The 23,034-nt window shown below is 42.9% G+C and overlaps 1 protein-coding gene across 3 annotated transcripts in view; it reads left to right on the top strand.

Moving 5' to 3' along the window:
* LOC140735960 (solute carrier family 12 member 5-like) overlaps window positions 1-23,034 on the top strand; it is a 1,160,378-nt gene that overhangs the window by 913,925 nt on the left and 223,419 nt on the right. For all 3 annotated transcript variants that reach the window (XM_073061588.1, XM_073061587.1, XM_073061589.1), the window contains exon 4: window positions 1,952-2,098. In XM_073061588.1, coding sequence (XP_072917689.1) covers window positions 1,952-2,098 — 147 coding nt within the window. The remainder of the gene's footprint in view (window positions 1-1,951; window positions 2,099-23,034) is intronic.

Genomic DNA, 23,034 nt, shown 5'->3' with positions numbered 1-23,034 from the left:
AAGAGTAAGGGTCCCATAACAGATCCCTGAGGCACTCCACTGGTGACCGACCTCCATGCAAAATATGACACATCTACAGTCACTCTTTGCCTTCTGTTCTGCCGGTTCTGAATCCACAAAGCAATATTCCCTTGGATCCCATGCCTCCTTACTTTCTCAATAAGCCTTGCATGGGGTACCTTATCAAATGCCTTGCTGAAATCCATATACACTACATCTACTACTCTTCCTTTATCAATGTGTTTAGTCACGTCCTCGAAAAATTCAATCAGGCTCATAAGGCACAGCCTGCCCTTGACAAAGCCATGCTGACTATTCCTAATCATATTACACCTCTCCAAACGTTCATAAATCCTGCCTCTCAGGATCTTCTCCATCAACTTACCAACCACTGAAGTAAGACTCACTGGTCTATAATTTCCTGGGCTATCTCTACTCACTTCATTGAATAAAGGAACAACATCCGCAACCCTCCAATCCTTCAGAACCTCTCCTATCCCCATTGATGATTCAAAGATCATTGCCAGGGGCTCAGCAATCTCCTTCTTTGCCTCCCACAGTAGCCTGGGGTACATCTCATCTTGTCCTGGCGACTTATCCAACGATGTTTTCCAAAAGCTCCAGCACATCCTCTTTCTTAATATCTACATGCTCAAGCTTTTCAGTCTGCTGCAAATCATCACTACTATCACCAAGATCCTTTTCCATAGTGAATACTGAAGCAAAGTATTCATTAAGCACCTCTGCTATGTCCTCCGGTTCCATACACACTTCACCACTGTCACATTTGATAGGTCCTATTCTTTCACGTCTTATCCTCTTGCTCTTCACATACTTGTAGAATGCGTTAATCCTGCCCGCCAAGGCCTTCTCATTTACAGACTTGCAGGCATTGCTTCCCCAGAGATCTGAAGACACACTACAACAAAAATTGAAAAAGGTAAACAGAACTCGGACCCACGGCACCCACTACATCATCAAGTGCTAGTGTCCAACTGCCTAAAATCAAGGAAAAGCTTTGCTACAGTGGAGGAACTACCACACGGAACATCCCCCCAAACATACAGGATTGACCTCTGGCAACAAACAGAAGCCAGAACCCCACCAAACAATACAGTGCAACACCCTACGGAAACGTTGCCAGAAGGGGCACTGCTTGACAGATGGAAGTGGTGGAGCACTCTCAACAGAGCGAGAGCGGGAGACAATAGACAATATGGTGAAGTGGGGTTTAAAAACCAGTGAGTCCTGTGCGTGCGGCAAAAGGGTGCAGAACACTGAACACGTTCTGTGCAACTGCCCACTCTCACCTGATTTAGCTGCTCAACAGCCAAACAACACTAGAGTGGCTGGCTGTCTGGTGTGACAACCTATGATGACGATGACTGCTTCCACAAAGACAGCAAATTTCACAGCATATGCCAATGATATTAAACCTGATTCTGATAGTTTTGTAACTTGGTGCAACTTTTTATGTCTTGCACTGTATGCTGGAGGAACTGCCACAAAACAACATACAGTACTCTGCAAAGCTCTTGGGCACCCTAGCTATATAGATAAACGGTATGTGCCTAAGACTGTTGCATCGTACTGTATTTCACAAAATATGTCGGTGATAGTAAACCTGATTTTGATTCTGATATCCATTCAGGCTGGATGCATTTTGCTGTAATACCTGTAGTACAATCAGTGCAATGGGTTTCAGATCTTAAATGAAAGTTTGACCTACCGAAGAGTCTCAATTGAACACAGTTATAGATGTTTGCAGCCGAGAGCAAACTGAGGTGAATGAGCATGGACAGGAAATTATTTAAGTGTAATTCCCCTCCTGGCAAACAATCTAGTAATTAAGCTGGGCATTAATTACAGGCTTCCTTTCTTTGCAAATTAGGATATTTGTGGTTCTGAGACAGCTTGGATTTTTTTAACCTCTGTCTTTTCTCTCCTTCAGGCTACTCGGATGGGTACAATCATGGGCGTCTACTTTCCCTGTCTGCAGAATATTTTCGGAGTCATATTGTTCTTGCGTCTCACATGGGTCGTAGGTGTTGGAGGAATCATGGAGTCTTTCTTCATTGTAATCTTGTGCTGCTCCTGTGTAAGTAAAAATTCTCTTTCTACTTGCTCAGCCGCACATTCTGTTGAACATATTAAATGAGACTGCACAAAGAAATGGCATTTTAGTTGTTTTCTTCAGAATGAAATGCTAACTTTAAGCTATACTCCCACACATTGAGAAAAGTAAAACAGAGAAGTGAAAGAAGGCTTTAAAGTCTTTCACAAGCTGACCTTGATCCAATGTAGTAAACCTATCAAGGTGAAGCGTGGCCAATTATTCAAAACATATCTAATCCATCTGCTTTATTCAGCCAAAGAGCAACTGGCAGTCCATGTATGGAAAACTTTATAAGGAGATAAAGTTTAAAGATTGGCTTTATTTGTCACATGTACATCGAAACATACAATGAAATGTGTTGTTTATATCAACACCATGCTTCCAGTGCCAACATATTATGCTTACAAATCACTAACCCTAAGTGAGCAACACACACAAAATGCTGAAGGAACTGAGCAGGCTATGGAAAAGAGTAAACAGTTGATGTTTCAGGCCAAGATTCTTCATCAGGACCCTTGTTTACTCTTTCCATAGATGCTGCCTGGCCTGCTGAGTTCCTACAGCATTTTTGTGTGTGTTGCTTGGATTTCCAGCATCTGCAGATTTTCTCTTGGGACTAACCCTAACCAAATGTGGAATTTTGGAATGTGGGAGGAAACCAGACCACCCAGAGAAAACACACACAGACATGAGAAGAACATCCAACCTCCTATTGGACCGCAGAGGGAATTGGACCTTATCTTACAATAGTGTTGCACAAACCGCTACGCTGCTGCACCGCCACACAATATAATTCAGCAGCAGTCAGTGCATGAAAGCTGAAGATCCCAGATGTGACATGCGGTCAGTGCAGCCACAACCATTCCAAAAGCTGAACACTCTGCCAATAGTTACGGCTTAAATCAAAATCAAAAGAGTTAAAGTAAATTTATTTTCAAAGTAAGCATACAGTATGCCCTGGCAATACATTTTATTGCAGGCATTCAAGATAGAATTTATGAAAAGCAATAATAGACTATGACTGACTCCCAAAGTGTAAAATAAGACAAATCATGCAAATAATAAAATAGTAAATAAATAATATTGCAACCGTGAGTTGGAGAGTCCTTGAAAATGAGTCAGTAGGCAGTGGAGTCACTTCAGAAGTTATCTACGCTGGTTCAGGAGCCCGATTGCTGTAGGGAGTCACTATTCCTACAGCCAGTAGTGTGGGACTTAAGGCTCATGTTCTCCCATCCTGAAGGCAGTAATGAGAAGAGCGTATGGCCTAGTCGGTGCAGGTCCTTGCAGATGGATATTGCTTTCATGTGGCAGTTCTCCTTATGAATGTGCTCAGTGATGGTGAGGGCTCATGTGAACAATATAAACAAAAACTATTTGAATACACACACCTAGGCTGATGGCTCGGCACTTTGGAGATCAGGAAAATTAGGTTCCAAGGCATGGTAATGGAACACCTTCAATCAAAGAATGATATAGAAGTGGGCATGAAAATATGATCTAGGTCTCTCTTTTATCCTTTTGGCAAGCTGATGAAACTAGCTCTGACACCACAGGAGATTTTAATGCATTGAATCAGTGAATTCTGTCCCATTTATTCAAATAGTTGCAGCATCACAGAAAAGGTAAAGGTGGGACAGAGGAAGGAAGGGATGGGGAGAAAATGGGGGTTGTGGAGTGTGTTAAGTGGAATTCCCTTAGGTTTTGCTTATGGGACAGGACTTGTCAAGAGTTTGAGAGGCAGTAGGCAGTTAGATATAATTCTGCTAAGTACAACAATGTTAGGTTGTGCAACACACACACACTCAAAATGCTGGAGCAACTCAGCATCTATGGAGAGAAATGGACAGACAACATTCATTCCTCCAGCATTTTGGGTGTGTTGCTCAGGATTTCCAGGATCTGCAAAATCTCTAATGTGGGGTTTAGTCTGTAGGAGCAACTCCAATTATAGCACTGTGTTAAGTTTAAATCCCAAAATGTTCATTTTTTCACTGAGGAGGGAGTTAAAACTCCTACTGGAGTCTGCTTTCATCTGAAGTGTGTGTGTGTGTGTGTGTGTGTGTGTGTGTGGTGTCAGCCATCATCCTCTGGTGAGCTGAAGTGATGGGCATCATAGGGGATAATTTTGGTCATCCATTGCACAAAATAGGATGCTGTGTTTGTTGGAGGCCAGGTCCCCTCAGCCTAGAACTTCAGACCAATCATGAGGCAGGACCACTTTCCATACCAGGTTAGAAGATGGAACTGTATGTTTGTGATGTTCTGCTGCTATAGCCCATTCACTTAAAGGTTCAACATGTTGTAGATTCAGAGATGCTCTTCTCCACTGTTATAACCCATAGTTATTCAAGATACTGTCACTTTCCTGTCAACTTGAACTGGTCCACCCTCTTCTGCCCTCTCTCATTAACTATTTGTTTTAGCCCATAAAACTGCCGCTCACTGGATGTTTTGATTCTTGCACCATTCTCTGTAACTCTAGAGACTGTTATGCACGTATATTCCAGGAGATCAGCAGTTTCTGAGATATTCAAATTGCCCCAGTTGGCACCACGGTCAAAGTAATTTAGAACACATTTTTCCCATTCTGTTGTTTGATCTATATGCTTTCATGCATTGAATTGCTGCCACAGGACTGGCTGATTAGATATTTGCATTAACAAACAGGTGTAAAGGTGTATCAGATAGAGTGGCCACTAAACGTATATTGCTGCTTCTTTCTGATGACCAATCTACTTCCTCATATTCAGTTCTAGAGTTCCCCACCGAACAGCACTGTGGAAGAATCTTCACCTTTACATTCAGGTTGACTAGCATTTCAAGGGCAATTACAGATGGCCAATAAATGTTAATGTTGTCCCTGACATCTTCTTGTATATGATGCAAAGATTGCCTATTACTTTTCCCATATCAGATGATAGTTATAAAAGGTCTTGGTACATCCTAAACTTATGTGAGGTGCTTTATAAATAGGAGGATATTTTAATTTTGAAGATGTTATTTATTTTTGAATATTATCTTAAAAATTTAAAAGGAGATTGTGATCCCCCTGCATTGTATATAAATCCCTAATATTTCCTAAAGACCAAGTACTATATTTGTTACTAGGTTATCTGTTAAATCAAACTAGTTTAACGTTCTTATTTAAAATAAAGACAAAGCAGTTTAAGAGATTGCAATAGCACAAAATGCTGGAGGAACAGCAGTCCAAGTGGCACCTATGGAGAGGAATAAACAGCTGATGTTTTGCTGAATAAACCTCAACTATTTATTCCTCTCCTTTGATGCTGCCTGAATTGCTGAGTTCCTCCAGCATTTTGTGTGTGTGTTGCTTTGGTTTTCCAGTATCTGCAGAATCTCAAGTTTGAGAGGTTGTGCAAAGTGAGTGTGCATTTATCTGCCAAGCCAAATCGTTTCACTGAGATTATATTCAAATCCTAACTCTACTGTCTATTTATAAGAAAGTTTTATCAGTCAGGGTCATCTCGGTGTACCAGGGAAACAGGAAGACTCTTTATTTTCACCTTCTCTGGCTGAGTTTGTTATACTCTCCTGTGTTTGGGCAGATGGGGCTTGCCAGCCATGGTTGCAGCTCGCCTAGGAGAAGGAAAACTGATCTCAAACCTCTGCTGCCTTGTGACTATACTCACTTGTGGGGAAGCCTTCAGGAATAAACCCTGAGAGAAAAATCCAGAGCTAGAGTCCCTGAGGCAGTCCTACTTTGAATTCAGCTGCATTTTGCTAGATGGTAAAAGGTAATAAGGCTAGCCGCAGTAATATCTGAGATTAGTAGAATTTCTGTTCCTGGGCTTATCAGGAGTCATCAGCAATTGATCATAAAACTGATGCCAGCCAGTTGGGTGAATCTGGCAAATTTCTACAGGTTTACTGGGGAGAGCACTCTGACTGGTTGAATCCATTTGGTATGGAGGCTCCAATGCACAGGATCGAAAGAGGCTGCAGAGGCCTGGGCACTCAGCCAGCTCCATCACAGGCACAACTGTCCCCACCATTAAGGGCATCTTCAAGAGATATTGTCTCAAGTAGGCAGCATCCATCATTAAGGACCACAGCCAACTTGAAATGCGAAATAGTCCTTTCTAGCCCAATGAGCTGCCCTGCTGGGAAACACACCTATTTAACCCTAGCCGAGTCACAGAACAACGACCAATTAAACTACTAATAGGCACATCTTTGGACTGTGAGAGGAAATACACAGAGCAAGGCCACACCCTCACAGGAAGAACGAACAAACTATCCTACAAAGAATGCAGGAATTGAACTCTGAACTCCAGGGCCCCGAGCTGCAATTGCATTGTGCTAACCGCTAAGTTACCATGCCGCCCATCACTATCAGTGCAGGTTGATGATAACCTCTGCTCCGCATCAACAATCAACACGGGCACCTCAAAGATATGTGCTTAGCCCACTGCTCGATTCTCCCTACACTTACAACTGTGTGGCTAGATACACCATTCATAAATTCACTGATGACACCACCACTTTTGGCAAAATCTCAGATGGTGACGAGGAGGCATACACAATTAAGATGGATCAGCTGGTTGAGTGGTGTCACAAAATCATCCTAAATCAGCCTTGCACTTAATGTCAGCAAGACCAAGGAACTGATTGTTGATTGTGCATGCATGAGTTCTCACTGAGGGGACAGCAGTGGAAAGGGTGAGCAGCTTTAAGTTTTGGGGTGTCAACATCTCCAAGGACCTGTCCTGGGCACAACATATTAATACAATCACAAAGAAAGCAAGCCAGCTGCTCTACTTCATTAGAAGATTAAGCAGATTTAGAAAGCCACCAAAGACTTGCAGTCTTCTATAAAGGTATAGTGGAGAGCATCCTGTGTGGTTGCATCACAGGATGGCATGAAGGCTCCAACACACAGAATCTCAAGAGGCTACAGAAGGTTGTAGACTCCACCAGCTCCACCATGGGCACATTGCCCTCCACCATCAAGGACATCTTCAGGAGGTAGTGTCTCAAAAAGGCAGCATCCATTAGGGATCCTCACCATCCACCACATGTCCTCTTCTACTTGTTCCCATCAGAAAGGAAGTATAGGAGCCTGAAGACCCACGCTCAATGATTCTCCTTTGTCATCAGGTTTCTAAATCATTCATGAACCCATGAACACAACCCCACTATTCCTTTATACTGCACTATTTATTTATTTTGGAATTTGTAGAGATTTTATTTCTTTTCACTGTTCTGCTGCCATAAGACAACAAACTTCACATTACACAAGTCAGTGATGATAAAGCTAATTCTGATTCCTTGGTAATGTTTGATATGAAGAAATGTATTTGCTGATGTGCAATTCAGAAGACATGTCAAAAACCTTTGGCAGCCAGCCAAACATTCCCGTGTTCTTCTTAATAATAGACATTGGGGACTAAAGTGATTTTCAATTAAGTGTTGTCTTCATTTATAATTGTTTGTCACTCTTATGATAATCTAATTAAAGGCTCCTAATTATTATTCCATTCCACAGATTCAGAAACAGTTTCTTCCCCTACACCATCAGATGTCTGAACAATTCATGATCTCATGAACACCACCCGTCTATTCTCTTTTTTGCAGTATTCATTTATTTTTATAGTATATAATAATTTTAAGTCCTTCTACTGTACTACTTTTATGATATTTCATGTCATAAAAGCTAGTGAAAATGAATTTGATTTTGATTCTGTATGGGTTAACAAAAGTTTTTGAAGAGCAGAATTTTCTAGGCCTCATGGAAATCAAAACTTGTATCAATCAATTGTTGGTACTGAACCTTCTTTTCTTGCTGAGAATCACAGAGCAACACAGCATGGGTGCATGCCTTTGACACAACCAGTTCATGCCAACCATGGTGCCTAATTTCCATGGTTCAGCCAACAGTACATCCCTCGAAGACCCTCCCTCCCCTCTAAGTACTTAAATTATACTACCGTACCTGCCTCAACCACTTCCTCTGGGAATTTGTTCCATAATTTCACCACCCTGTACATGAAGAAGCTTCCTTTTGAATTTTTCTCCTACCTGGATAAAAGACTGTAACCATCCACCTTATATATGCCTCTCATAATTTGTAGCACTGCTATAATCTGCCCTTCAGTCTCCTTTGTTCCAAGGAATGAAGACCTGGATTGACCAACCTCTTACTATATAACACAGGCCTTCTAGACCTGACAGCATTCTTGTAAGTCTTCTCTGTACTCGTTCCTGTTGAACCACATCCTTTCTATAACTGGGTGACCAAAACTCTACATGGGAAATGCCTTTGCCAACAACTAAGGAACATTTGAACTGGAGATAATTTCATGTGTGTTTAATGCTTCTGTCATCTATTTCGTTAGAGTTATATCACAAAAAACAGGATTTTACGCATTCTTGCAGGCTCCCCCTCAAAATAAAATTAGCCTGTATCCAGTATTGATTGGTTTACACGCACAAAAAGCAAATGCAGAATAGGTCAAGATGATACACTGTAGGATCTCATTCAGCTTCATGTCCGTCCAACACTTTAATGTTTAACATTCTACTCTTAATGACAACCAATCACAGAAAGCAGACAGCTAACAGCTAAAGAAGACCAAGAGACACACACTGCTAAAGAAGGTAAAGAGATTAAAAGAGCAAGAGACACTCTCTGCTAAAGAAGACCTAGAGACTGAAAGGCAAAGGGAGGATGCTTCCACTATCATGTTAAGGGACATCCATGTCCTGGTAAATGAGATACTTAAGGAAGTATGCTGAGAAGGAAGGCGAGCCCTCAACTCATCACCCGAAGAGTTTGGCAAGAAATGGTGAGAATCGTCCCCATTGTCAAGCAATTGGAAACAAGTTCCGTGACCTGACAAAGCACGTCCAGGGCACCTGTAGTCCACTGCCACATCAGCTGAGTAGAGGTTATGGAAATACATGCTGTATATAGTAAAGTGAAGGCTAGAGGTCTTCACTATGGACAACATCAATAACATGGCAGAAATTCAAGAGATTTGAGAGACAGAAGTGAGCATTGGAGAATGTGGCTGAGACAGAATAATAATTCAGCCACGATGAATGGTAGAGCAGACTCAATGGGCTGAATAGCTTAATTCTGCTCCTGTGTCTTAGACTCTTCTGGCCTTTAACCAAAGCTCCACTTGTCAGGGAAGGCAGAAATGTTGCAGCACAACTTTAAAGTAATTGGAACAGAGATTCATTCATTCATTCATGCTTTATAATCGGAACAGGTGGATCTGCACACCAGAGCGTGAGGGGATTTTCCACATCATTTGAGCTCTCCTTGCTGATTAGACTGTGGTGTGAAGTGGATCACTGGGGGAATTTTATTTAGACCCATTTAACAGAAACCATCATGAGGTAATGTTGCAGGTTTATAATACTCTGGTTAGACCACACTTAGAGTACTGGGTTCAGTTCTGGTCACATTGTAGGAAAGATGTGGAAACTTTAGAGAGGGTATAGAGGAGATTTCCCAGGGTATTGCCTGGATTAGAGAGCATGTCTTATGAGGAAAGGGTATGAGAGCTAAGGCTTTTGTCTTTCTAACAATGAAGAGTGAGAAGTGACTTGCTGGAGTTGAATGTACAGTATAAGATTATAAGAGTGGACAGCCAGCGCCTTTTTCCAAGGATAGCATTGGCTAATACCAGGAAACATCCATTTAAGATGAGTTGAGGAAAGTCTCGGGAGATGTCAGAAAAACTGTTTTATACAGAGAGCGATGGGTATCTGGAACACACAGCCAGGGTGATGGTAGAGGCTGATACAATGGTGTTGTGTATTTAATATTTCAATATTATTTGAGTAATCTTGTATATATTGTTCAATTAAGCATTCTTGTTCATTTAAATAATTCATTACGGGTTATATGTAAAAATACATTATTTGTATATGTTATCATGCTACCACAAGATACGTGTGTGCCTGGCTTAAAGTAAGCAGAAGTATACACTTGTACCTTTGAACTCATGTGAGTTTCTTTGAATTAGTTTAATGTTTTGGTTACAAAACATAACAAATAGGAGCATGTAAAAGACTCTTTTGTAATTCAGATAACCATGCTTTACAGCAGTGGTGTGCAGAAAAGCATCTCTGAATGTGCACCTTGAAGTGGATGGGCTACGGAAGCGGAAGATCACAAAGGTACACTCACTGGCTACTTTATTAGGTACAGGAGGTATATAATAAAACAGCTACTGAGTGTACAAAGAATATATTGCTTCAGTAACTGTGATGCGCTGCATATGATCATAAGACTATAATGGAAAGATGCAGGAATAGGCCATAGAACATTTCAATACCACTTTAAATGAGTTTTCTGCTGTCATTCTACTTTACCACTCAATGATCCCCATTTCTTTGCGTTGTTCCTGCCCATCAATCTATCACCATAGTCAAATGAACAAAGACCAAATGCAAGACCTTCCAAGGATTAACAATTTTCTAACTGAACCAATCTCTGCCCTTTTAGTACAAAACAGATTTTTTTTGAGGGGATGTGATACAAGATGGAAGCAAATTAATTATAATGTCAGGATCAGGTTTGATATCACTGGTAATGTCATGAAATTTGTTGTTTGTGGCATAAAAATAGTATAAATTACAATAAGCAAAATATATATAGTATCTATCATACCATGTGCCTCCTCCACTACCCACTGCACAACAACCCTCCCCTCCAAACTTCAAAGGCTAATACTGGGAACCATTCAGGCTCCACGGCGCGGGGGTCTGGGTTCAGGTCACGGTGGTGGTAGCCCTGAAAGGGTCTTGAGCTGGACCCCTCGCACTTGCTCTACATCTGCCCACAACATCCTCCAGATGAGAGCAACAAGAACAAAAAGAGTCATGCCAGCTCGGACTGCGCCCGGTTTAATGAAGTTAGGGAGCCGGGACCATCTGGCACGAAATTGGCTACCGGACAAACCATAAATGGACGAGTCTGGACAATGTGGAACTAATGGAATGCTACTTTAACAGCAACCCACATGGCAGAGGATACAGCAAGCACATGTGAGGACTCATGAACATTCAGGGAAAAACAACAGCAATCAAACACTGTCAACAGAGGATTACTAACACATCCTGAATTGGAAGGCATAGAATCACGATGCACCTCAGCAACACACCGCAGAACTGAGCCGATCAGTTCAAATTCCACCTCCACAACACATAGAGGCTCAAAGGTAATAGCATCAGCTTGTACACAGGAAATGCAAGTTCAATCCTCATCTCTGGCTGCTGCAATCAGAGAGAAGCTCACAGCTAAACTGGCAACTGTCAATCAATGAACTAGGCTCCCCAGACTTAGTGTCAAAATTCCATCAGACTGCAAGCTAGAAGCACTACTCACAATTGCAACCTCTATCACATAACCGAGACCAATAACTGGATATATTCATCAGCAGCAGCAGTCCTAGAAACACTGGACTACAAAACGAAATACAGTGGAGAGTACTGTTATATTTCTCCTCCAGATGATGACTGGTAGCCAAGATGAAAACCACAAGGTCGGAGGTCAGTGGACTACCTCAGCAGCAAAAAGATGGGAAGACCAAGGACTCATCTTGGCTACTGTGAAAGTACAGAGAATATAAGACATAGGAGCAGAATTAGGCCATTCAGCCCATCGAGTTTGCCCCACCATTCCATCATGGATGTCCCTAGATCCCCATACACCTGCCTTCTCACCATATCCTTTGATGCCCTGACCGATCAGGAAACACCAGTTCCTGCCTTATATATACACACAGACTTGGCCTCCATCGCAGTCTGTGGCAGAGCATTCCACAGATTTACCACTCTCTTGCTAAAAATATACCTCCTTACCTTTGTTCTAAAGGGTCACCCCTCAACTTTGAGGCTGTCCCCTCTAGTTGGAAATATAGAACTAGAGGAAATAGTGGAAATATATTTCCACTATAGGAAATATCCTCTCCACATCAACCTTATCTAGTCCTTTCAACATTCAGTAGGTTTCAATGAGAACCTCCACATTCTTCTACATTCCAGTGAGTACAGGCCCAAATCTGCCAAACACTCCACATATGTTAACCCTTTCATTCCTGGAACTATCCTCGTGAACCTCCTCTTGATTGTCTCCAATGACAACACATCCTTTCTGAGATTTGGGGCCCAAAACTGCTGACAATACTCCAAATGCAGCCTGACTAGTGTCTCATAAAGCTTATCTTATCTCCTTGCTTTTATATTCTATTCCCCTTGAAATAAATGCCAAAACCTGTAAATTAACCTTTGGGAGACTTGCACGAGGCCTCCTATGCCCCTCTGATGTTTGAACCTTCTCCATATTTATAATAGTCTGCACTTTTGTTCCTTTTACCAAAATGCATTATCGTACATTTCACAACATCTGCTACTTTTTTGTCCATGCTTCCAATTTGTCTAAGTCCTGCTGCAATCACATTGCTTCCTCGGCACTACCTACCCCTCCACCTATTTTCATATCATCTGCAAACTTTGCCACAAAGTCATCAATTCCATTATCTAAACCATTGACAAGGAATGTGAAAAGCAGCGGTCCCAAATGACCCCTAAAGAATACCACTTGTCATCGGTAGCCAACCAGAAAAGGTCCATTTTATTCCCACTCGCTGCCTGGCAAAGCCCTGGAAACTGCCAAGCAACAGGTAACAGCTCTGGCTACCAGACTATAGAGGTACATTAGGGACGCAAAGGCCAAGAGAAAAAATGCCCTCTTCTGCAAAGAACCAAGAAAAGTATTCGTACATTTCCAAAGCAACAACATGCCAGTACCTGAACCAACTAAAACAGCAATGGAGGAGTACTGGAAGAGTATATGGGAGAAAGCAGCACCATATAACAGCAGTCCCCAGTGGCTGAAATACCTACAAGCAAGCCCCTGCAATCTCCCAGAGGAAGAACCAGTCACCATCGCAACAGTAGATGTCCAGCAACTGGGAGCAAGTATAAAGAACTGGACATCACCAGGGCCTGACATGATCCATGGATACTGGCTGAAGAAACCAACAGCATCACATACATGACTGGCAGCTCAAGTGAACCAGCTGCTTGGAGCAGGTTCCCACCCTGACGGGATAACTCAAGCAAGGACAGTGCTCATAATGAAGGATCCTCTCAAAGCAGCCAACACAATCAGACTACCAGCCTATAACCTGCCTGTCAACAAAATGGAAGCTCCTATCGAGCATCATAGCCACCAAGTTAGACAATAGACAATAGACAATAGGTGCAGAAGTAGACCATTCGGCCCTTCGAGCCTGCACCGCCATTTTGAGATCATGGCTGATCATCTACTATCAATACCCGGTTCCTGCCTTGATTCCCCTATCCAAAAGATACCTATCTAGCTCCTTCTTGAAAGCATCCAGAGAATTGGCCTCCACTACCTTCCGAGGCAGTGCATTCCAGACCCCCACAACTCTCTGGGAGAAGAAGTTTTTCCTTAACTCTGTCCTAAATGACCTAGCCTTATTCTCAAACCATGCCCTCTGGTACTGGACTCTCCCAGCATCTGGAACATATTTCCTGCCTCTACCTTGTCCAATCCCTTAATAATCTTATATGTTTCAATCAGATCCCCTCTCAATCTCCTTAAAGGAACATGTGTGTAGATTCTTGAGCCCTGCTCAGAGAGGGATTGGTAACGGAATTAGAGGCTTCAAGCACCAACTACTGATAGGCAAAGCAGTCATGCGAGACTCCTAGACCAGGCAAACCAGCCTAAGCTCAGCCTGGATCGACGACCAGAAAGCATACAACCCCACACATGGATCCTGGAACGCCTGTCTCTCTACAAGATCAGCAAGACAGTAAGGATCTTCATCAAAAACTCAATGAGTCATTGGAGGACAATGCTAGGAGTTAACTCAAAGCCAATAGTGCAAGTGACCAACAGATGTGGAAGATACCAGGGTGATGCACTGTCCCCACTGCTGGTCTGCACAGGCTTGAACCCCCTCAGCCAGATCATCTCAAAGGGTGGATAGGGGTACAGATTCAAGAGTGGAGTGACCATCACCATCTCTTGTACATGGATGACATCAAGCTGTATGCCAGAAATGAAAGAGACATTGACTCACTAATCCACCTGACAAGGGTGTACAGCAGAGACATTGGGTTGTCATTTCAACTGGAGAAGTGCAGCAGGATGGTAGTGAAAAGAGGCAAACTCATCAAGACTGAAGGAATCGAGTTACCTGAAGGCCACATATCAGATGTACAGGACAGCTACAAACACCTGGGGATCCTGCAGGCGCATGGAAGCCATGATGAGGACACAAAGTGGGCTGCAAAATCCAAGTATCTCCAAAGAGTGAGACAGGTCCTAAAAAGCCAACTGAATGGGAGGAACAAGATAGAGCCATCGACATATTCACCCTACCAGTCATCAGCTACCTAGCCTCAATAATGTGCTGCCCAAGGAACAAACTGGAAGCCGCAGATATCAAAACCCGGAAATTACTAACAATACATGAAGGACTCCATCCAAAGTCCAACGCTGAGCAACTGTACACCTGCAGGAACAAAGGTGGACAGGGATTGGGAAGTGTCAAGGCCACAGTCTTGGAAGAAATGTGAAGTGTCCTGAGTATGTCAGGAAGATGGCCCCTAAGGATGACCTGCTAGGAGAATACCTCAGACAGCAGGCAGGGGATATGGAAATGGAAGTGGGTGAAGCAGAGCTAAAGGACTAGAGGCTATGGCGGGACAACCCACTGCATAGGATTGACCATTACTAGATATCAGAGGTGATTTACATAAATGGCTTGAAATGGCAGGGCTGTGGGACAGGACAGGGGCACTGCTCATGGCTGCACAAGAGCATTAGAAGCAGGGGTCCATCACACCAGACAAGACCCAAGGTGCAGATGGCAAGGAATCTGCTGAAACCATCCAGCACATGGTAGCAGGGTGCAAGATGCAGGCAGGGACAGCTTACACTGAACGGCACAACCAAGTTGCAGGAACTGTGTATAGGAACATCTGCGCTGAGTATGGATTGGACTGCATGGGAAACACCTGAGAAGGGAGTGGAGAATGACAGAGCTAAGATCCTGTGGGGCTTCCAAATACAGACTGATAAGACACCCAACCAGACAGAGTAACACTTGGACCAGGAATAGAAGAAAGCAATAGTAATAGATGTGGCAATCCCGAATGACAGTAACATCAGGAAGAAAGAATACAAGAAGCTGAAGAAATACCAGGGCTTGAAAGAGCAGGTAGAAAGAATGTAGAAGGTTAAAGCCTGAGTAATCCGGCTGGTGATAGGAGCACTTGGAGCTGTGACACCTGGACTGGGAGAGTGGCTCCAACCAATCCTAGGAACAATATCTGAGATCTCAGTACAGAACAGCACATGACTAAGAACAGCAAGGATACTGAACCAACCCCTCAAGCTCCCAGGCCACTGGTAGAGGACCCGAGATTGAGGGAAAAGTACACGCATACCACCAGGTGAGAAAAAAGTATACATATTTACATATATGTAAATATGGGGTTCCGAAATCTGATGGCAGAGTAGAAGCTGTTCCTGAAACATTAAGTGTGAACTAAACAATTAAGTCCAGGCTTTAACATGTAGTGTAGGCTAACACTTCAGTACAGCATTGAGGGAATGCTGCCCAGTTTAAGATGCAGAATCATAAATTCAATCAAAAATTGCACTCATTTTTGATATGCGATAGGACTGAACTGTAGCAACAAAATCAATTACCAGTATTTTTATTACTCTAGTGCACATCCCGAGATTTAGTTAGTATGCCTCCATAAAACTTCACAGTGTAGTTCCATTCACAGAATATGCACATGGACGCACACAGACCCTGTCATGCGGATGTCAATGTCAATGCACTATTGAATTTTCTGTGAGATACAATCACAACACAGTGGGGAATTCACACATGAATTGAACTTCGAACAGCAGGAAGAGGCACTGCAGTATGTTCCTTTAACTGATCACCAATTACTTACGGGTTTGTTAGCTTCTTTTGGCGAAAGGTGTGCTGAGTTTGGGAGCTACAATAGCCTTGGAGTAATTGGGACATTTCTAAAGAAGGGAACCAGCAGGGATGATCAGGAGGGAAAGAAGACAAAGATGGAAATGTAATTTAGAAATGTAGCAAGAAAAATAAGTTGGAAGAAAGGCAAGCAGAAATACACTCAGTGGCCACTTTATTAGGGACAGGAGTGGAACCCGATGTGGGCTTCTGCCGCAGCAGCCTATTCAAGATTCAACATGCTGTGCATTCAAAGATGCTCGTCCGCACACCACTGTTGTAACTCATGGTTATTTGAATTAGCTTGAACCAATCTGGCCATTTTCCTCTAACCTCACTCATTAACAAGGCGTTTTCACCCACAGAGCTGCCACTCCCTGAATGTCTTTTTTTGTTTTTTTGCACCATTCTATGTAAACTCTAGACACTGTCGAACATAAAGATCCAAGGAATTCAACAGTTTCTGAGATACTCAAACCACCCCATCTGGCACCAACAATCATTCCACAGTCAAAGGCACTTAGATCACATTTTTCCCCATTCAGAATTTTGATCTGAACAACAACTGAGCCTCTTGACCGTGTCTGAATGCTTTTATGCATTGAGTTGCTGTCACATGATTGGCTGATTAGATACTTGCATTACAGAGCAGGTGTGCCTAATAAAGTGGCCACTGGTAGACTAACAGGCCAAGCTGTAAGCACTCTAACTGAATGCTTGCTGCATCTGCAATGAGGTGGATGAATTAACAGCACAGTCATACACTAAATGGATGCAACCAAATCCTTGTTACAGAAGGATAGCTGTAAGATGACCAAAGCTGAGAATTAAATATTCTAAGGTGGTAAGGAAGAGAGACCAAAATTCACAAATTGGTTTATTATTGTCACGTTTGCACTGAAAAACTTGCTTTGCCTATCACTTGTTCAGATTAACTTATAACAGTGCATTAACGTAGCATAAGGTAAAACCATAACAGAGTCCAGAATAAAGTGTCTTACTGTTGCAGAGAAAGTGCAGACAACAAGGTTCCAGACCATGATGAGGTAGACTGTGAGTCAAGACTCCATCTTATCATACTTGGGGACCATTCAGTAGTCTTATAACAGCAGGATAGAAGCTCTCCTTGAATCTGATGGTATGTGTTTTCACAGGTTTTTATCTTCCGCCTGATAGGAGAGGATGGTAGGGTCTTTAATTATGCTGGCTGTTTTATCAAGGCAATGAAGAGTGTAGACAGATTCCATGGAGGGGAGACGGGTTTTCATGATGGCCACAACTCTCTGCAGTTTTGTGCAGTCACAAGCGAGCAGTTGCCACAGCAAGACAAATTATGTTCTGGAAACTGAGCATAACTAACAATCAGAAATGTAACAGAGAATCCACACTATTTGAGGATGGGCAGATTTGAGGTTGGTGCCGCTGCCTGATGTGTCGTGGGAGTACACGGAAGATCGACAGAAGCAAAGTGGCTGCTGGCTGTGTGCCCAGAGAGTCGAGTTCTTTGGGCACAGAGCTCGGAAAAAGCGGCACAACAGACTTTTAACACCATAAATTGGCGCGTTGTTTCGCTATGTCTCCCCTGTCGCTGTGAAACGGGGACACCTCTTTTTCCCTTATTAGAGAGAGAGGGATCCTGTAGTATGTTGAATTACCGGGTGAACAAGTAGTCTTTGGGGTACTGCAAGCCTGTGTCTTTATTGATGCTTTGCTACATGTTTGAGTGCTCGGGGAAGGGTAAAGATGCTTTTTTTGCTAGTGGAGGGGTCGTTGCTTTGCTGCTGCTTCTGCGTGGGAGGGGGCAGCTGGGGGGCTTTGGGGTTCTGACGTTTAACTGTCACTCAGTTTCTGCTTGTTCTCTGCAGCACAGCGGAGGTCACTCTCACGTAGCACAGCTCCCTCTTGAACAGATTTCCTCCAGGTGTATCTATTGAGTGCAAAGTCTTCTCAGCTTTTAGGTGTCATGTTGAGTTTCTTCAAGCTGATTTTGATGTTATCTTTGAAGCATTTTCTTTGCCCACCAGGAGCTTGCTGACCTTCCTTCAGCTTGGAATAAAGACCTGTTAGGGAGACATGTTAGACATTCTGATGACATGGCCTACTCATCACAGTTGGTGTTGCTTTATCATGGTGAAGACGCTGTTCATGTTGGCCTCCTCCAGTATGCTGCAGTTAGTGCATCTGTCCTTCCAGCTGGTCCTCAAAACCTTTCTCAGGATCAATTACGTTGCAGCACACTCTAAAGAAGACCTCCAACATATCCTGAATTCCTTTGCCAAGGCATATAGAACCCTGGGTCTTGTTTTGAATATAAGAAAGACGCAGGTCCCCTATCAGCCACACCCAACCAGCCATTTATCCAACCCTCCATAAAGGCTGATGATTGAAAATGTAGACCATTTCCCCTACCTTGCTAGCGCTCTGTCCTCAAAAGCAGACATCAAATCAGGGATCAACCACGCCTCGGTAGTGCTAATGGAGCCAAATGAAGATCAAGGAAAAGAGTCTTTGAAGACCATGACGTACAGGTCTAAACAAAACTTTTGATCTATAGAGCAGATGTCCTTCCTACATTACTGTGATCAGCCCCAGTACTTTGAGGTAGCTGACTGGAAATGACATTTTGCACAGAATGTACTCAGAGTAAACTGGCACCCTCATTAGGTCAGCTTTACCAATGGTATTTCATTGCATGTAATGATATTAGTGAATCCCCTTCACCTACAAAACCACCCGACGCTGTAGTAGGATATCAGAATCAGAATCAGGTTTATTATCACCAGCATGTGACGTGACATTTGTTAACTTAGCAGCAGCAGTTCAATGCAATACATAATATAAAAGAGAAAAAATAAAATAATAATAATAAATAAAGTAAATCAATAACATAATACTTACATTGAATAGATTAATAAATGCGCAAAATCAGAAACACTGTATATAAAAAAAAGTAAGGTAGTTTCCAAGGATTCAGTGTCCATTTAGGAATTGGATGGCAGAGGGGAAGAAGCTGTTCCTGAATCGCTGAGCCTGTGCCTTCAGGCTTCTGTACCTCCTACCTGATGGTAACTGTGAGAAAAGGGCATGTCCTGGGTGCTGGAGGTTCTTAATAATGGACACTGCCTTTCTGAGACACCACTCCCTGAAGATGACCTGGGTACTTTGTAGGCTAGTACCCAAGATGGAACTGACTAGATTTACAACCTTCTGCAGCTTCTTCCGGTCCTGTGCAGATGTGCCCACACCCAACCCCCCATACCAGACAGTGATGCAGCCTGTCAGAATGCTCTCTATGGTATTTCTACAGAGGTTTGTGAGTGTATTTGTTGACATGCCAAATCTCTTCAAACTCCTAATGAAGTATAGCCGCTGTCTTGCCTTCTTTATAATTACATTGATATGTTGACACCAGGATCTCAGAGATCTTGACACCCAGGAACTTGAAACTGCTCAATCTCTCCACTTCTGATCCTTCGGTGAGGATTGGTATGTGTTCCTTCGTCTTATCCTTCCTGAAGTCCACAATCAGCTCTTTTGTCTTACTGACGTTGAGTGCCAGGTTGTTGCTGCGACACCACTCCACTAGTTGGCATATCTTACTCCTGTACACCCTCTCGTCACCACCTGTGATTCTACCAACAATGGTTGTATTGTCAGCAAATTTATAGATGGTATTTGAGCTATGCCTAGCCACACAGAGGTTATACTGAGTTGGCTCCCAGCACTGAGAAATAGAATTGCTGCCATACATATTGTATAGCTATTTTGTCATAGCAGGTTCAACCCTAATTCCCTGACCAAAAAGCAGGATTTAATGAACATCACAAAAATCAGATAGCGATATAAATTGCCTCCTTTTTTTTAATCTAAATGGCATGTTATTCTGTCAGCTGGAACTTCAATCATGAATCTTTAAATAAAGTCTCGAGGGACCAGGGATCATGCAATAGTGAAAGAAATTCCATTTAACAGGAGATTATCAGACCTATTTGCAGCAATTAAACTTGTGGCTATAAAGGGACAAGAAAACAGTGTGCCATATAAACTAAGCAGCACACACAAATTGCTGGAGGAACTTAGCAGGCCAGGCGGCATCTGTGGAAAAGAGTGAACAGTCGATGGTGGAGATTCATGTTGCTGGAGATCTTTTACCAGTCTGCTGTAGCGAGTGCAGTCTTCTTTGCCATTTTATGTTTGAGGAGTCACATCAGTGCTGGTGATGCAAAAAGCCTGGATCCATCCTTGGCTACAACCCAGACTATTGAGTTAGTGGTGGAGAGGAGGTCACTAAGCAAACTGTCATCCATTATGGACAATCAGGCACATCCTGTCCAAGCACAAGAGAAAATCTGCAGGTGCTGGAAATCTGAGCAACACACACAAAATGCTGAAGGAATGCAGCAGGCCAGGCAGCATCTATGGAAACAAGTACAGTCGACGTTTTGGGTCGAAATCCTTCAGCAGGACTGGAGAAAAAATGCTGAGGAGTAGGTTAAAAAGTGGGGAGAGGGGAGAGAGAAATGCCAGGTGATAGGTGAACCCTAGGGGGAGGGATGAAGTTGATTGGTGAAAGAAGCAGCAGGCCATAGAAGAAAGATAAAGGGGAAGAAGGAGCACCAGAGGGAGGTGATGGGGAGGCAAGGAGATGAGGTGAGAGAGGGAAAAGGAGATGGGAAATGATGAAGGGGGTGTTGGGGGGCATTACCGGAAGTTTGAGAAATCAATGTTCATGCCATCAGGTTGGGGGTGACCCAAACAGAATGTAAGGTTTTGTTCCTCCAACCTAAGTGTGGCCTCATCATGACAATGGAGGAGGCCATGGACGGACATATTGGAATGGGAATGAGAAGTGGTATTAAAATGGGTGGCCACTGGAAGATCTTGCTTGTTCTGGCGGCAGAGTGTAGATGTTTGGTGAAGCGGTCTCCCAATCTACGTCGAGTCTCACCAATATACAGGAGGTCAAGAGCACCAAACACAGTAAACAACTCCAACAGACTCACAGGTGAAGTAAGTCTCCATGACCTACTGAATAAGCAGTGGAGCCCCCTTTCACACAGACTCATTCAGCTCCACTGTCACAAGGATTGTTACAGAAAATCTTTCCTACCAAATGCAATAAGCATATACAACATCTCTTTACGACAGGAGAACACACATCATTGTACAATAGACTCTGCTTTATTATTTTGTACCTTATTATTGCACATTGGTAAATTATTATTGTGTATGTTAATATTCTGTATTTTATTATTAGTTAATATTGTTATTATTTTTATTATTAATTATTGCTAAGCATATTTTAAAATGTTGCTGTTGTAACAAAATAATTCCCCACTCAGGATCAGTAAAATACTTACTATTGTTGTTATTATTATTATTATTATTATGTTTGGGCAGAGACACTTCACCAGGACTGGAGAAAAAAGATGCGAAGTCGGTGAGGGGAGGGGTGAAAGAAGGACAAGGTAGTAAGTGATAGGTGAAACCGGTAGAGGGGGAGGGGGTGAAGTAACTGGCTGGGAAGTCAATTGATAAAGGGCTGCAGAGGGGGAAATTTGATAGGAGAGGACAGAAGGCCATGGAAGAAAGGGAAGGGGGAGGAGCACTGCATGGCTGAGCACCTACGCTCTGCCTGCCAGAACAAGCAGGATCTCCCAGTGGCCACCCATTTTAATTCCACTTCCCATTCCCATTCCGACATGTCAGTCCATGGCCTTCTCTACTGTCGCGATGAGGTCACACTCAGGTTGGAGCAACACCTTATATTCCAGCTAGGTCTTGGTCCCAGCCTGATGGCATGAACATTGATTTCTCAAACTTCCAGTAATGGCCCCCCACTTCATCATTCCCCATTCCCATTTCCTTCTGTCACCAAATCTTACCTACCCATCACCTCCCTCTGGTGCTCCACCCCTTCCCTTTCTTCCATGACTTTCTGCCCTCTCCTATCAGGTTCCCCCTTCTCCAGCCCTTTATCTCTTTCACCAATGGTCTTTCCTGCTCTTTACTTCACCCCTCCCACTCCCAGTTTCACCTATCACCTACTACCTTATATTTCTTCCTCCTCTGCCCCCCCCCCCTCCAAACCTTCTTATTCTGACTTGTCATCTTTTTCTCCAGTCCTGATGAAGTGTCTTGGCCTGAAAGATAGACTGTTTACTCTTTTCCATAGATCTGCCTGGCCTGCTGAGTTCCTCCAGCATTTTGTGTGGTCCTTGGATTTCCAGCATCTGCAGATGTTCTCTTGTTCACAATATAAATCACTGAGTTTTAAGATGTATATCTAACCTGGCATAGGATACTCTGTTGTTCTCTATCATTGCTATTGATATTATTTCAATGCAGTGCACTAAGTAAAGATTTCACAGTGCTTTACTTCCACAGCATATTAATTGCATAATTAACTAATCCTATTTCAATAAGAACTTAAAGTTTGCCTTTCATACTCAGAAAAGTTTTTTAAAACAGAAAATGTATTAAAAGCTCAGCAATTTTGAATTATTGAATTGAGACATTGAGGAGGCACAGAACCTGAGCATTGGTTGTGCCGAGCTTCAGTGCATCCCTCAGCATGTATTCCTGGACTGTGCCAGTCGGCAGCAATCCCTTACGGACATCTCGCTGTGCTGAAAGATCAACAGGTTTCGGGTAAATTGCATGGCATCCTTCACCAAGTTGATTACCTTAAGACCATACAACATAGGAGCAAAATGAGTCTGTTTGGCTCATTTAGTCTGCTCTGCCATTCAATCATGGCTGATTTCTCTGAACTCCATTCTCTTGCCTTCTCTCCATAATCTTTGACACCCTGACTAACTGAGAATCTATCAGTCTCTGCTATAACGATACCCAATAACTTGGCTTCCACAACTGTCTGTGTCAATGAATTCCATAGACTCA

The sequence above is a fragment of the Hemitrygon akajei genome, chromosome 11, assembly GCF_048418815.1.
Source record: "Hemitrygon akajei chromosome 11, sHemAka1.3, whole genome shotgun sequence".
Classification (NCBI taxonomy): Eukaryota; Metazoa; Chordata; class Chondrichthyes; order Myliobatiformes; family Dasyatidae; genus Hemitrygon; species Hemitrygon akajei.
This window is presented reverse-complemented; position numbering and strand designations above follow the sequence as displayed.